Raw genomic sequence first — 13,468 nt, 5'->3', positions numbered from 1 at the left:
GTGAATAAAGCCCTAGCACCTTAAGCCTCTCCTCATATTCCATATGCTCTAATCCAGGCAGCATCCTGGTAAATCTCCTCTGCACCCTCTCCAACGCCTCCACATCCTTCCTATAATGCGGCGACCAGAACTGAACACAGTACTCTCAGTGTGGTCTAACTAGAGTTTTGTAAAGCTGCATCATCACTTCGCGGCTCTTAAACTGAATCCCATGACTTATGAAAGCTAACATCCCATAGGCCTTCTTAACTGCTCTATCCACTTGTGAGGCAACTTTCAGTGAACTGTGAATATGAACCCCCAGATCCCTCTGCTCCTCTACACTGCCAAGTACTTTGCCATTTACCTTGTATTCTGCGTTGGAGTTTGTCCTTCAAAAGTGTACCACCTCACACTTCTCCAGATTGAACTCCATCTGCCACTTGTCAGCCTAGCTCTGCATCCTATCAATATCCCTCTTGTAAGCTCCGACAGCCCTCCACACTATCCACAACACCACCGATCTTAGTGTTGTCCACAAACTTACTAACCCAGCCTTTGACCTCCTCATCTAAGTCATCTATAAATATCACAAAAAGTAGAGGTCCCAGAACCGATCCCTGCAGAACACCACTAGTCACTGCCCTTCAATCTGAGGGCACTTCCTCCACCACAACCCTCTGCTTTCTACAGGTAAGCCAATTCCTAATCCACACAGCCAAGCTTCCCTGGATCCCTTGGCCTCTGGCCTTCTGAGGAAGCCTACCATGAGGAACCTTATCAAACGCCTTACTAAAATCCATGTAGACCACATCCACTGCACTACCCTCATCAATCTTCCTCGTCACCACCTCAAAGAACTCTATCAGGCTTGTGAGGCAAGATCTTCCCGTCACAAAGCCATGCTGGCTGTCCCTAATCAGTCCATGATTGTCTAGGTGTTCATAGATCCTATCCCTTAGAATCCTTTCTAACAGTTTACCCACCACAGATGTGAGACTCACCGGTCTGTAATTCCCTGGACTATCCTTACTACCTTTTTTGAACAAGGGGACAACATTCGCCACCCTCCAATCCTCCGGCACCATGAGGAGAGATTAAATATAACATACTGCTCTTTGAAAGTAGAGTTGATCCCATTTTCTTTGATGCTGAGATGTTGTTTCCCATGGTGGACAGTTTTGAACCAGGAGTCATTGACTCAGATTTAAGAGATAAGAAACTAGCCATTTAACACTGAAGTGAGAGGCAATTTCCTTACTCAGAGTTGTGTCTGTCTGGAATCATCTACCACTGTGTATATGTGTGTTCTAATCAGAGATAGAGGGTGGCGGGTGGCACAGTGGTGTAGCTAACAGAGTTGCTGCTTCACAGTTCCAGGTTCAATCCTGGCCTTCAGTGCTGTGTGTGGAGTTTGTACATTCCCTACCTGTGAGAATGTGGGTTTCCTCTGGGTGCTCCAGTTTCCTCCCACATCTCAAAAATATGCAGATTGGTCAGTGTGTGTGCGTGTGTGTGTGTGTGTGTGTGTGTGTGTGTGTGTGTGTGTGTGTGTGTGTGTGTGTGTGTGTGTGTGTGTGTTAGAATCCAGGGAGAGTTGATGGGAATTGTGGTGAACAGAATGGGATTAGTGTAGAATTAGCAAGTGGTCCTTGATGGACCCTAGACTCTGCTTCTATATTGTTTAGCTCCAAGAGGGACTGATAGGTCTGAAAACGCAAAAGAAATCAAAGGACATAGGTATGGGGCAGAAAATTCATTTCATGTGGGAGTTCAGCTATCACTATATTAAATAGAGAACATTTTTTTGAATGATTTTGAACTGTACAGTGCAACAATAATCTCAGGAGCCAATTCCGTGCAAATCTTCAATCCATGTGATAATGCACCTTTTTTGTTTAACCACATCAGTACTATAACACATCAATGATACCACACCTGAGCAAGTGTTCAGCTGAACAAATGCAAAGCTAAACTGTTCTTCTCATTCTGAGTCTAATATCTATTCAGTTGCACTAATGCAATGCTGAGCACTCCATGGAGAACCCTGATTGACAACATTATAGAGATAAAGAACCTACAAGCCTCTGGTCTCTGCATATGCTTTGTCCACCGATTTAATGGCTTCATTTACTGCAGTTTGTACAAACGGACTCCCGAGCCATTCCTCAAGATCTACAAATAGAAACACAATAATTCTCAACAATTCAGGAGGGCCAAGCAAACTTCAATTCGGAACTTACATTACTTTGAGTCAGATGAGACACATAGTGAGAGATAGAATGGATCGAAAGATTCAGTAACATGAGGAGCACACAGAGCTGTTCTGTTGAAGAGGAACTAACTGGCTTTTGCTGTTCTCCTGATGAGTTGAAACATACAACAAGGCACGTTGGGGTCAGGTGCCACTTCTCAAGAAACTTGTAAAGGACATTATAGATTGGGTGACTGGATGTAAGATACAGCAGTAGTTAATTAAGACAAGAACATGGAGTTTAAAATGATTGGCTCAGCTTCCTGTACTTTCTCAGTGTATTGTAATTCCTTGAAACCAACCACTTCTTCAATGGAAATGTAATAGTTTGCAGGGTTAAACATGCCCTCTTGTATTTTCTGTAATAGCAGTAAGGGTCCAGACACCTTGCTGGCATGCAGGTACATTCAGGCCCATCAAACTTTGCCGCTATTTTTATTAACTTCATAAAGACATCCAGCCCATGCAAATATTAGCCTGGAGTTACTCACTTGGGAAGAGGTAATTAGTGGGAGATGATACAGCGTAAACAATTAACCAATAGTTAGAATGAGAATATCAATTAGTAAGGGTATTGTTCCTTGATGGAAGGTGGACTGATAGCTGGGAAGACCGGGGAGCCAGACTATAGGAATAGATGGTTTATAGGAATAGATGGTTCTCTATTATCTGGTGCCTACAAAAAAACATGTAGTGCTCTCCTTGTTGTCTTTCCATATGGAATAACAAACAGCTATATTACTATTGAGACAGATTATAAGATTCTGCCTGGAAACATCCAACTGCTTAGTAATTCAAACAAATCATTTTGTTGGTACAGACAGTGCTGCTTCCTTGTGAAAATGAACTTCAGGTCTCCAGTTGCTAGAAGGCATGTTTTCCTATCAGCTTCCAGGGTGAACTCCACCTTCTAGTGCATGGGTAGTGCAGCGGTCTCACTGTTTCAGCAGCCTGGATCGATTCTGACTCCTGGTGCAGTCTGTGTGGAGTCTGCACATTCTCTGGGTGCTGCAGTTTCCTCCCACATCCCAAAAGACATGCTAGTTGGTTAACCGGCAATGCTAAATTACTCTTGGTGTACATCGAACACTACAGCACAGTACAGGCCCTTTGGCCCATGATGTTGTGCTGACATTTTATCTTGATCTAAGATGTATCTAACCCTTCCTTCCCCCCACCCCCCCACCCCCCCACATAGCTCTCCATTTTTCTATCATTGATGTGGCTATCTAAGAGTCACTTACGCAGTGCATTCCACACACCCACAACTCTGTAAAAAACTGACCTCTGACATCCCCCCTGTACCTTCTTCCACTCACCTTAAAGTTATGCCCCCTCGTGTGAGCCATTTTTGCCCTAGGAAAAAGTCTGTGACTGTCCACTCAGTCTATGCCTCTTATCATCTCGTACACCTCTATTAAGTCACCCCTCATACTCCTTCTCTCCAAAGAGAAAAGCCCGAGCTCACTCAACCTTTCCTCATAAGACATGCTCTCCAATCCAGGAAGCATCCTGGTAAATCTCCTCTGCACCCTCTCCAAAACTTTCACATCCTTCCTATAATGAGGTGACCCAGAACTGAACACAATGCTCTACATGTGGTCTAACCAGAGTTTTATAGAGCTGCAACATTTCTTAGTGGATCTTGAACTCAATACCCCAACTCATGAAGGCCAACGCACCATACGCCTTCTTAACAACCCTATCGACCTGTGCAGCAACCTTGAGGGATCTATGGACGTGGACCCCAAGATCTCACTGTTCCTCCATACTGCAAAGAGTCCTGCCATTAACCTTGTATTCTGCCTTCAAATTCGATCATCCAAAGTGTATCACTTCACACTTTTCCAAGTTGATCTCCATCTGCCACTTCTCAACTCAGCTCTGCATCCTATCAATGTCCTGTTGTAACCTACAACAACCTTCTGCACTATCCACAACACCACCAAATTTTGTGTCATTTGCAAACTTACTAACCAACCCTTCCACATCCTCATCCAAGACATTTATAAAAATCACAAAGAGCAGGGGTCCCAGAACAGATCCCTGCAGTACACCACTGGTCACTGACCTCCGGTCAGAATATGCTCCATCTACAACCACCCTCTGTCTTCTATGGGTGATCCAATTCTGAATCCACACAGCCAAATTACCCTGGATCCCATGCCTCCTGGCTTTCTGAATGAGCCTTTCATGTGGAACCTTATCAAACGCCTTACTTAAATCCATGTACACCACATCCACTGCTCTACCTTCATCAATGTACTTTGTCACATCCTCAAAGAATTCAATTAGGCTCGTGAGGCATAACCTGCCCCTCACAAAGCCATGTTGACTGTTCTTAATCAGCCTATGCTTCTCCAAAAGCCCATAAATCCTGTCTCTAAGAATCTTCTCCAGTAGTTTGCCCACCGCTGAAGTAAGACTCACTGGTCTATAATTCCCAGGGTTGTCCCTGCTCCCTTTCTTGAACAAAGGAACAACATTTGCCACCCTCCAATCATCTGGCACTACTCCTGTGGCCAGCGAGGACACAAAGATCATCGCCAAAAGCCCAGCAATCTTTTCCCTCACTTCCTGTAATAACCTTGGATATATCCTGTCCAGCCCCAGTGACTCATCTATCCTAATGTTTTTCAAAAGTTCCAGCACATCCTCTTTCCTCACGTCGACATGCCCTAGGGTATCAGCCTGTTATACGGTGTCCTCACAATTGTCAAGGCCTCTCTCACTGGTGAATACTGAAGCAAAGTATTCATTAAGGACTTCCCCACCTCTTCCGACTCCAGGCATATGTTTCCTCCTTTATCCCTAATCGGTCCTACCTTCACTCTAGTCATCCTCCTGTTCTGCACATACGAGTAGAATGCCTTAGGGTTTTCCTTAATCCTACTCACCAAGGCCTTCTTATGCCCCCTGCTAGCTCTCCTAAGTCCATTCTTAAGCTCCCTCCAGGCTACCTTGCTTTCTAAACTTTAGGTAAGCTTCTTTCTTCCTCTTGACAAGATGTTCGACATCCCTTGTCAACCACGGTTCCTTCACTCTACCATCCTTACCCTGCCTCAATGGGACAAACCTACCCAGAACCCCATGCAAGTACTCTCTAAACAACCTCCACATTTCCATGTGCACTTCCCCAAGAACATCTGTTCCCAATTTACGCTCCTAAGTTCCTGCCTAAAAGGAGCATAGTTTTCCCTCCCTCAATTAAATAATTTTCCATATTGTCTGCTCCTATCCCTCTCCAAGGCTATGGTAAATGTCAAGGAGTTATGGTCACTCTCTCCAAAATACTCTCCCACCAAGAGATCTGAAGCCCGATCAGGCTCATTGCCTAATACCAGGTCCAGTATGGCCTCTCTTCTAGTTGGCTTGTACACATACTATGTCAGGAATCCTTCCTGGACACACCTAACAAACTCTGCCCCATCTATCCCCTTTACACTAAGGAGGTGCCAATCAATATTAGGGAAGTTGAAATCACCTATGACAGCAACACTGCTATTTTTGCACTTCTCCAAAATCTGCCTCCCGATCTGCTCCTCAATGTCTCTGCTGTTATTAGGAGGTCTGTAGCATACTCCCAATAGAGTGATCGCTCCCTTCTTGTTTCTGACTTCCACCCACACTGACTCAGTTGACGATCCCTCCAGGACATCCTCCCTTTCTGCAGCTGTGACACTGTCCCTGATCAGCAAAGCCACTCCCCCACCTCTTTTACTTCCATCCCTGTCCCTTTTGAGACATCTAAAGCCATTCCTGCCCTTGTGACAGCCAAATCTCTGTAATGGCTACAATGTCATAGTTCCATGTACTTACCCACACTCTAAGTCCATTACCCTTGTTCCTGATACTTACCACATTAAAGTAGACACACTTCAGCCCATACAACTGACTGCAATTTTGCCCTTTCAACTGCCTATCCTTCCTTACAAGTCTTTCTACATGCTGCATCTACTTGTACACTAAACGCACCAAGCTCTGACCTATCACTCTGGTTCCCATCCCCCTGCCAATCTAGTTTACACCCTCCCCAACAGTTCTAGCAAACTTGCCTGCAAGAATATTGGTCCCTCTCCAGTTCAAGTGTAACCCATCCCTTTTGTACAGGTTGTATGTTCCTCAGAAGAGATCACAATGATCAACAAATCTGAAACCCTGCCCCCTACACCAACTCCTCAGCCAAGTATTCATCTGCCAAATCAACCTATTCTTACCCTCACTGGTACGTGGCATAGGCAGCAATCCAGAGATTACTACCCTTGAGGACCTGCCTATCAACTTCCTACCTGGCTCCCTATACTTCCTCTTCAGGACCTCATCTTTTTCCCCCCTATGTCATAGGTACCAATATGTACCATGACCTCTGGCTCTTCACCTTCCCCCTTCTTAATGTTGTGGAATGCTGAGATATCCCTGACCCTGGCAACTGGGAGGCAACATACCATCCGGGAGTCTCTTTCACGTCCACAGAATCTCCTGTCTGCCCCCTTAATATCAAATACCCGATCACTACCACTCTCGGCTTCACCCCCCCCCCTTCCCTTCTGCGCCACACAACCAGGCTCAGTGCCAGATTTCCCCTGGTAGGTTCCCCACCACCCCCACCACCCCCCAACAGTATCCAAAGCGGTATACCTGTTAATGAGGGGAATGGCCACAGGGGTACTCTGCACTATCTGCCTATTCTCCTTCCTTCTCCTGACAGTCACCCAGTTACCTGCCTCCTGCAGTTTAGGAGTGACTGCCTCCCTGTAGCTCTTATCTATGAACTCCTCGTTATCCTGTAGGAGCCGAAGGTCATCCAGCTGCAGCTCCAGTTCCCTAACATGGTCTGTATGGAGCTACAGCTGAATGCACCTCATGCAGATGTCACTATCAGGGAGACTAGAGGTCTCCCACATCTCCTACATCTCATAAGATGAACACACCACTGACCCTAGAGCCATTCTAACTACTCTAGCCTGGCACTAAAGGAAAAATCAAAGAAAGAAATAAAGAAACTTACCAGAGACTTACCTTAGGCTCTGCCTCCGCCTCTGCATCTGCCTCCTCTTACCAAAGACTCAAATGCTTCACTCCAACACTGGTCCACTCCAACAATGGCAGCTTCGCTTATACCTACCTTTCTTTTATTTGCTGCTGTTAATTAGCTAATCAAGTAGTAACAGTTTGCAAACGTGCCGCTTTTAGACTCTTGCAAGGTGAAACTCAGAAGCACACGCACAGAGGTGGGTGGTTTGAAAATCAGGGAAGTATTAACAGGAAGTGTTAATGTATGAGAGAATATGGCAGAGGGAAGGAAGTGGGGGAATGGGACTGATGAGAGTGCTCTGAGAGCTGGCGTAGACCTGATGGGCTGACTGGTGTCCTCTTATGTCATAAAGAAGTACAAGAAAAAGAGGGAATGCCTTCTATATTGTCTTCCTCTACCATCATACTCAAGCTAGTTCTCCATGCAGGAATATAAAAATTGCCAATGGAGAAGTAGCTCGACCAGTACCATCTACACCAATCAAAACCTCGGTTTTCTTGAATTCAGTTACATCTTCTCCCCTTTTGTATTGGAAATCACAGCTCCCATTCCCCACTGCAAATTACAACTGCTTCCTTCCTTATATAAATTCTCACTCCTCCCTTCTCCATTGTACAATATAGTTCCTCTCTCTCCACATTGTAAATGAGTCCACAGTCCCCTCTCCCCATTGCTACTGAAGCCAGTTAAAAACTCACACCAAAAGCATTATGTTCATCAACTTTCTTGCCACTGCTCTGTAGCATATCAATTAATTGTGAAGAAAAAACTCATTTCCTGGTGATTCTATTTCTGTAAGTGATGGGGGAGGATATTCTTTTCCAGTCTGCTTGAATGTGTTGATTTATGGACAGTTTTACTGTCGGAATTGTGCTGATAAATTTGTGAAAACTCTTGCATAATTTCACCTCAGTAAAACTGGCAAAATATCCAGCACATTTTGGACACGTTGCATAGCATGGCCAGCATAAACTATGTGTTTGTCTACCTCTGATATCAACCTTCACTTAAATATTCCGTACATAGCTTCTGATTTATTTCAGTGTTTATTGTAACTTTAATTTTTTACAGTATGATTACATGTGAATCTTTCAATAAATATCAATCATGTCGATTTAGCTTTAAAAATCCTTGAAGAGCACCTGATCGCAAGCAATTTACTTTTGTGTTCTACATTGAACAAAACTGCACATATTGCAAATGTTTGATTTTAAGAAGCTTTTCATTGTCATTCACAAGGTCTTCTCTTTCTGTTTGCCCGACTATATCGTCCTGCACCATGAGACTAATGCTCAGGTGGAATGAACAATCAAATTTGCTTTTACTCGCCAGTTAACCAAATCTACTCCTCTGCTATTACAACACTTGTGGATGTCATATCACAGAAAGTATGTCCTGCAACTTAATAAAATAGATCAGAAGAACCAGGGTGTGGATTGTCCACTCTGAGATAAAGCAAGAGCAAGCTGGGAAGTCCAGCTCAATGCTTCCCTCTGTACAGGATTAATGAAAGTGCTTTGGATCATTGGGCTCTGTGGCTTCTCTTCACTGAAATGATATAATGCAGATCCAGAGACTGAGACCCAATATCTTACCTGCATGAACTCCATTAGTGTAAAACAGGAGAAGTCCAGCAAGGATCACACTAAGGGACCACACGACTGCCATTCTGAAAGAAACACATCCAATATATGAGTGAGGTACAGGACTGAGAGGTCAGTGACATATTAGAATCAGGAGAATTAAACAGGTAACCATCACAGACAAGCACATCTGCACACATGCAGATACAAGCAGACCCTACAGAGAAATACAATGACTTAAACTCACGTGTACAGTGACAAGAACTGATAGATACAAGCCCAGACATGTACTAATAGGATGTACAAAGTACTAACTTTCATTTTTAGGTTTTCGTCTCCAGAAATAGAAACTGGAACATTGTGATCTTATCAAATCATGACACCTTAAACAGATTTGTAACAGTGGAGGTCAGACAAGGAGCAGAATTAAAGACCATAGAATAGATGGAAAAGAACTCATGCAATAATTGGAGATGTGTCCACAGAATTGAACTGAAAGTCAGTATGAAACCTGTAACATTGCTGATATGCATATTATGATGATACCTATGAGTTACCTATGAGCTGTGCTGTGTCAGAGCCAGTGGCATGTGAAAAGAGGAAATTTGGCACCTTTTTGAGTTTGAACAAGCAGAATTAAGTATCGAAATATAGAAATCCAGAAGCAGCCGTCAGTGACTCTCTGCCCTTCCTTGGCATGTGCGGTTTCAGCTACTCCAACAAAATCAGCAGAAATCAGTGATCAACCACAACTGAATGTATTAAAAAAAACTATTTCCATGTAGACCCCCCTGAAAATATTATGCTTTATTGCAGCAGGTGTAATTAAAATTTAATGGTATACCGTGCCATAATTATTGCTGAAAAAGCACTGGCTTTATAAACATTATTATTTGAGTGGATTGTAATATCCTTGAATAAATACTTAAAATTCCACAACAGGTTAAAAAAAGAAAGGGTAATTTTTAGGGTTTTTTTGGTATTCTAATGATATTTCATTGTGATACTTTTAACTAAATCTCCTGCATATTTTTATCTTTTACTGCCTATTGAGTAAATGTTTAAAATTATTCCACAAAGATAAATTCAGATCTATCTGCAAATTAGTGCTCCATCTTGGGCACAGGTTCCAGTACATCAGTGGAACAGAGCCATCTTGCACAGAGTTACCAGCTCTCTTACTTGTGCTGAAGCTGGCATCAATCTCATTAAAAAGAATGAGAGAAAGGCAAGGAGATCTTTTTATTTGATTTAATTAAGTCAATTTAAACATCTTTAATCATTTTAGGTGTGTTATTTTTACTCTATTATCTTTAAAAATGAATTTAATTTTAAAATATTTTTAACATCATAGACATTCATTGTCAGTGATAGGTTTTACATACTGTACCTGGAGGCAGGAACACTCTGCTGTCAAAGATATCCAATCAGCCCAGTTGCCACTTTTGCTAGTTGGGGCCTGACTCTGCACTGTGCTGGTCTGTGCCACACTGATGTACTGGGAGTGTTGCACCCAGTGGAATACTAAGCCAGTGACCACACCGAGAAATAGGGGCAGGCAGCCAATTATCTCAAGGCTGTGGAGAATCTGTCCTATTAAAAATTATTCCTTCTATTTCCTGTTTTTTTTGTTGGTTAGAATTCTTCCTTGTTATTGCTGTTGCAGAGCTGGTGTGATAACATCATTCTTTCAGTTCTCTTCAGGACCCCTCTTTCAACATTTCTTCTGTTACATTGATGACTGCCTTGGTGCTGCTTCCTGGTCTCTACAGCATTCGAAATTTTCATTATCTAGCCTTCCAGTTTTCAGACTGCTCTCAATTGTATATGGTCCATTTCTAACTCTTCCCTTCCTGGACATCTCTATTTCCATCTCAGAGGATATGTTAGTGACTAATATCCATTATAAGCCCACTGATTTCCACATCTGTCTCTGTTACACCTTACTTATTGTAAGCATTCAATTCTATTCTCTCAGTTTCCCTATCTCCATGATGAGACTTTACACACCAGTCTTTTTTTCCTTAACTGTGCCTTCCTATCTACTATAGTTGATGAAGTTCCCAACCACTTCTCTTCTAATTCCTACACTGCTGGTTTCATTCCCTCTCCTCCCAGCCAGAACAGGGATAGCGATTCTGCTCATCCTCATCTTCCAACCCATGAGACTCCATATGCATCTGTAATTTACACCACCTTCACCACTGGACTCGTCTTCCTCTCCCATCTCCTTTCAGTATTCATAGTTCATAGAAAGAAAGTACAGAAACAGCCACACTGACAATCAACCACCATTTATACTTGTCCTCCGTTCTTATCAACTCTCCCCAGACCCAACCACTCACCTACACTCCACGGGCAATTTACAGTGGCCAATTAAAATCAATCAAAATGATATTCCCTCTGTAACTCCCTGTTCTACTCTTCAATTTCCACCACTCACTCGCATTTTCATAACACTTGCGCAAACAACCCCAGGACATACTTTTATTTCTTCCCTTCCTACTGTTGAGGTGAAGCAGCCATTCACTTGCTCTTCTTCCAATTTCATATGCTCTCATATGATCTTCCTACATGAAGATTGGGCAATGTGTTGTACTGGATTGAAGAATTAATTGTACTGCATTGTTTCCCCTCTGGTCGGAAAAACAACCACTCGTTACCTCTCTTTGTTTCCTGTCATTTAGCCAGTTTTGTGCTGAGGTTGCCACACTCCCTTTTATTCCATGTCCTTCAACCTTGCTAAGAAGTCTAATATGTGGCTCTTTATCAAATGCCTTTTGGAAGTCCATATATATCACATCCATATATTTCTCTCATTGATCATTTTTGTTATTTAATCAAAATCTCTATCAATTTACCTCACTTCTTTTACCCTGCACTAATTCTATATCCCTTCCTTAATATTTAAAAAACCTATCAATCTCCATCTGAAGCATACTCAGCAACTGAACCTCTTACATCCCTCTTGTGTAGAAAATTCCCAAGACTAATAAATTCCCAAGAAGAATTCTGAAAAAAAAATTCCCAAAAATTTCCTCTGGGTGAAGGAATTTCTTCTCATGCCTCTCATGAATCATCAAATCCTAATTCTGAAACTGAAATCCCAGACAACACAGTCAAGAGAAACAACAACTCTTCATATAACTTCGCAAGCCCCATAACAATGTAATACATTGAAGAAATTCATGGTGGTTTTCTCTGATCATGCCACACATTCAGGGAACTACTCAATCAATGCCTTCAAGTAAATAAGCTCATTATGAACAAGGTGGTCCTAATTGGATGAAGTAACTGAAAAAGAAATCTAAAAAAGGCAAAGTTCACTTTGACAAACCCAGAGAAGAGTACACAGAAATACATTATAAGGGTGACTGGAAGGGCAAAATGCACAATTCCAGAAAAAAAGCACAATTCCAGAAACTAAATAGAAGAAAGAACAGTTATTTCATAACTACAATAAGAGGGGAGAAGAAGAAAAAGAAAAAACATAAAACACATATGTTGACTGAAAGTGAGTTTGAGCAGAAATTATTAAATATTTTGATTACTCCTCCAACTATTCCAAAAAGTCATGAGGTACATGTCTTCCACAAGAAGAGCGAATACAAGGGAATCAATTGACACTCACCTCACGATCTCCAACTCCTTCTGCTGCAAAGCTTTGGAAGATCTGGCTTAAAAATGTTACAATATTTGCATAAAATGTTGGCACTTTTCCTGTCTGACTGGATTCTAACTAAATCTGTATGTTTGAAGTCAGTAAGAAATGTTGTTATTGACATCATGGAATGAGGATATTTGTATTTTAGGCAGGTACAATTTTTGGTGAATAATCATTGTAGATATAGATTGCCAAAAGAATGCACATTGACTACTAACACTTCCAGTATCAGAACCTATCACCTGTCACCTCAGTATAAAACAGTGATTATTTTAACATAATAGGATTGTATTGTCTTGTGATGTGACTTTACTGGTTCTCTTAGTATTATAGATATCCATGTGGCTCAAGTTTGCATGATCACTGGGAGGAGACTGACGAGTGTGGCAGTTGTGGGCTTGAACATCTTCAGCTTCATCTCAGGTGTTTGGCTATGGCTACCCTCCTGAAACTCTTACCTTCATTGTTCATGGAAGGTGGTGGAGGCAGTTGGGAGCTGCCCATCTCCAGGCTTTAGCCTTAGGTACATTTTTCTCAAGGCTTTGACTAATGGATTGAACTTGATTTTTTTCTCGCAAGAATGTTGATGGAGTTCCTCTAAGGATGAAAGGTACAGCACAAGCCTGGACACTTCCAGGGATTGGTGTACCTCCACCCAACGATCCCAATGTGTGAGAACATTCAGGGTCCCAGGCCTTTTAACTCAGGGAGGAAATGCTGGAAAACAATTAGCATCCAGATGAAGAATTCTTTGCCATTTTGCAGATGTCTCAACCAATTTCTCAAAGATTCTGAGGCTGAATGTAAATCCTTCCACTCTTCTTCAAAAAATGTATTCATTAAAGTTGTCATGGATGGATCAGTCAGGAACACGCTCAACTCAGAGTCAAAATGTTGAGGTTTAAATCCCACAGTGCCACCTGCTGCCAAATTCTTGTTCCTGGCTGGCACTT

General features: G+C 42.4%; 1 protein-coding gene across 2 annotated transcripts in view; it reads right to left on the bottom strand.

The window, feature by feature from the left end:
- Positions 1-10,336, bottom strand: part of LOC127581348 (eosinophil peroxidase-like) — a 34,546-nt gene extending 24,210 nt beyond the window's left edge. For both annotated transcript variants that reach the window (XM_052035680.1, XM_052035681.1), the window contains exons 1-3: positions 10,242-10,336; positions 8,864-8,937; positions 2,061-2,154 (exon numbers count right to left, since the gene is read on the bottom strand). In XM_052035680.1, coding sequence (XP_051891640.1) covers positions 2,061-2,154; positions 8,864-8,936 — 167 coding nt within the window. In that variant the 5' untranslated portion in view covers position 8,937; positions 10,242-10,336. The remainder of the gene's footprint in view (positions 1-2,060; positions 2,155-8,863; positions 8,938-10,241) is intronic.
- Between the last annotated feature and the right edge of the window lie 3,132 nt (positions 10,337-13,468).

Source organism: Pristis pectinata, chromosome 21 (assembly GCF_009764475.1).
Source record: "Pristis pectinata isolate sPriPec2 chromosome 21, sPriPec2.1.pri, whole genome shotgun sequence".
Taxonomy (NCBI): domain Eukaryota; kingdom Metazoa; phylum Chordata; class Chondrichthyes; order Rhinopristiformes; family Pristidae; genus Pristis; species Pristis pectinata.
Note: the sequence above shows the minus strand (reverse complement) of the source record. Positions and strands in the feature narration are given on the sequence as shown.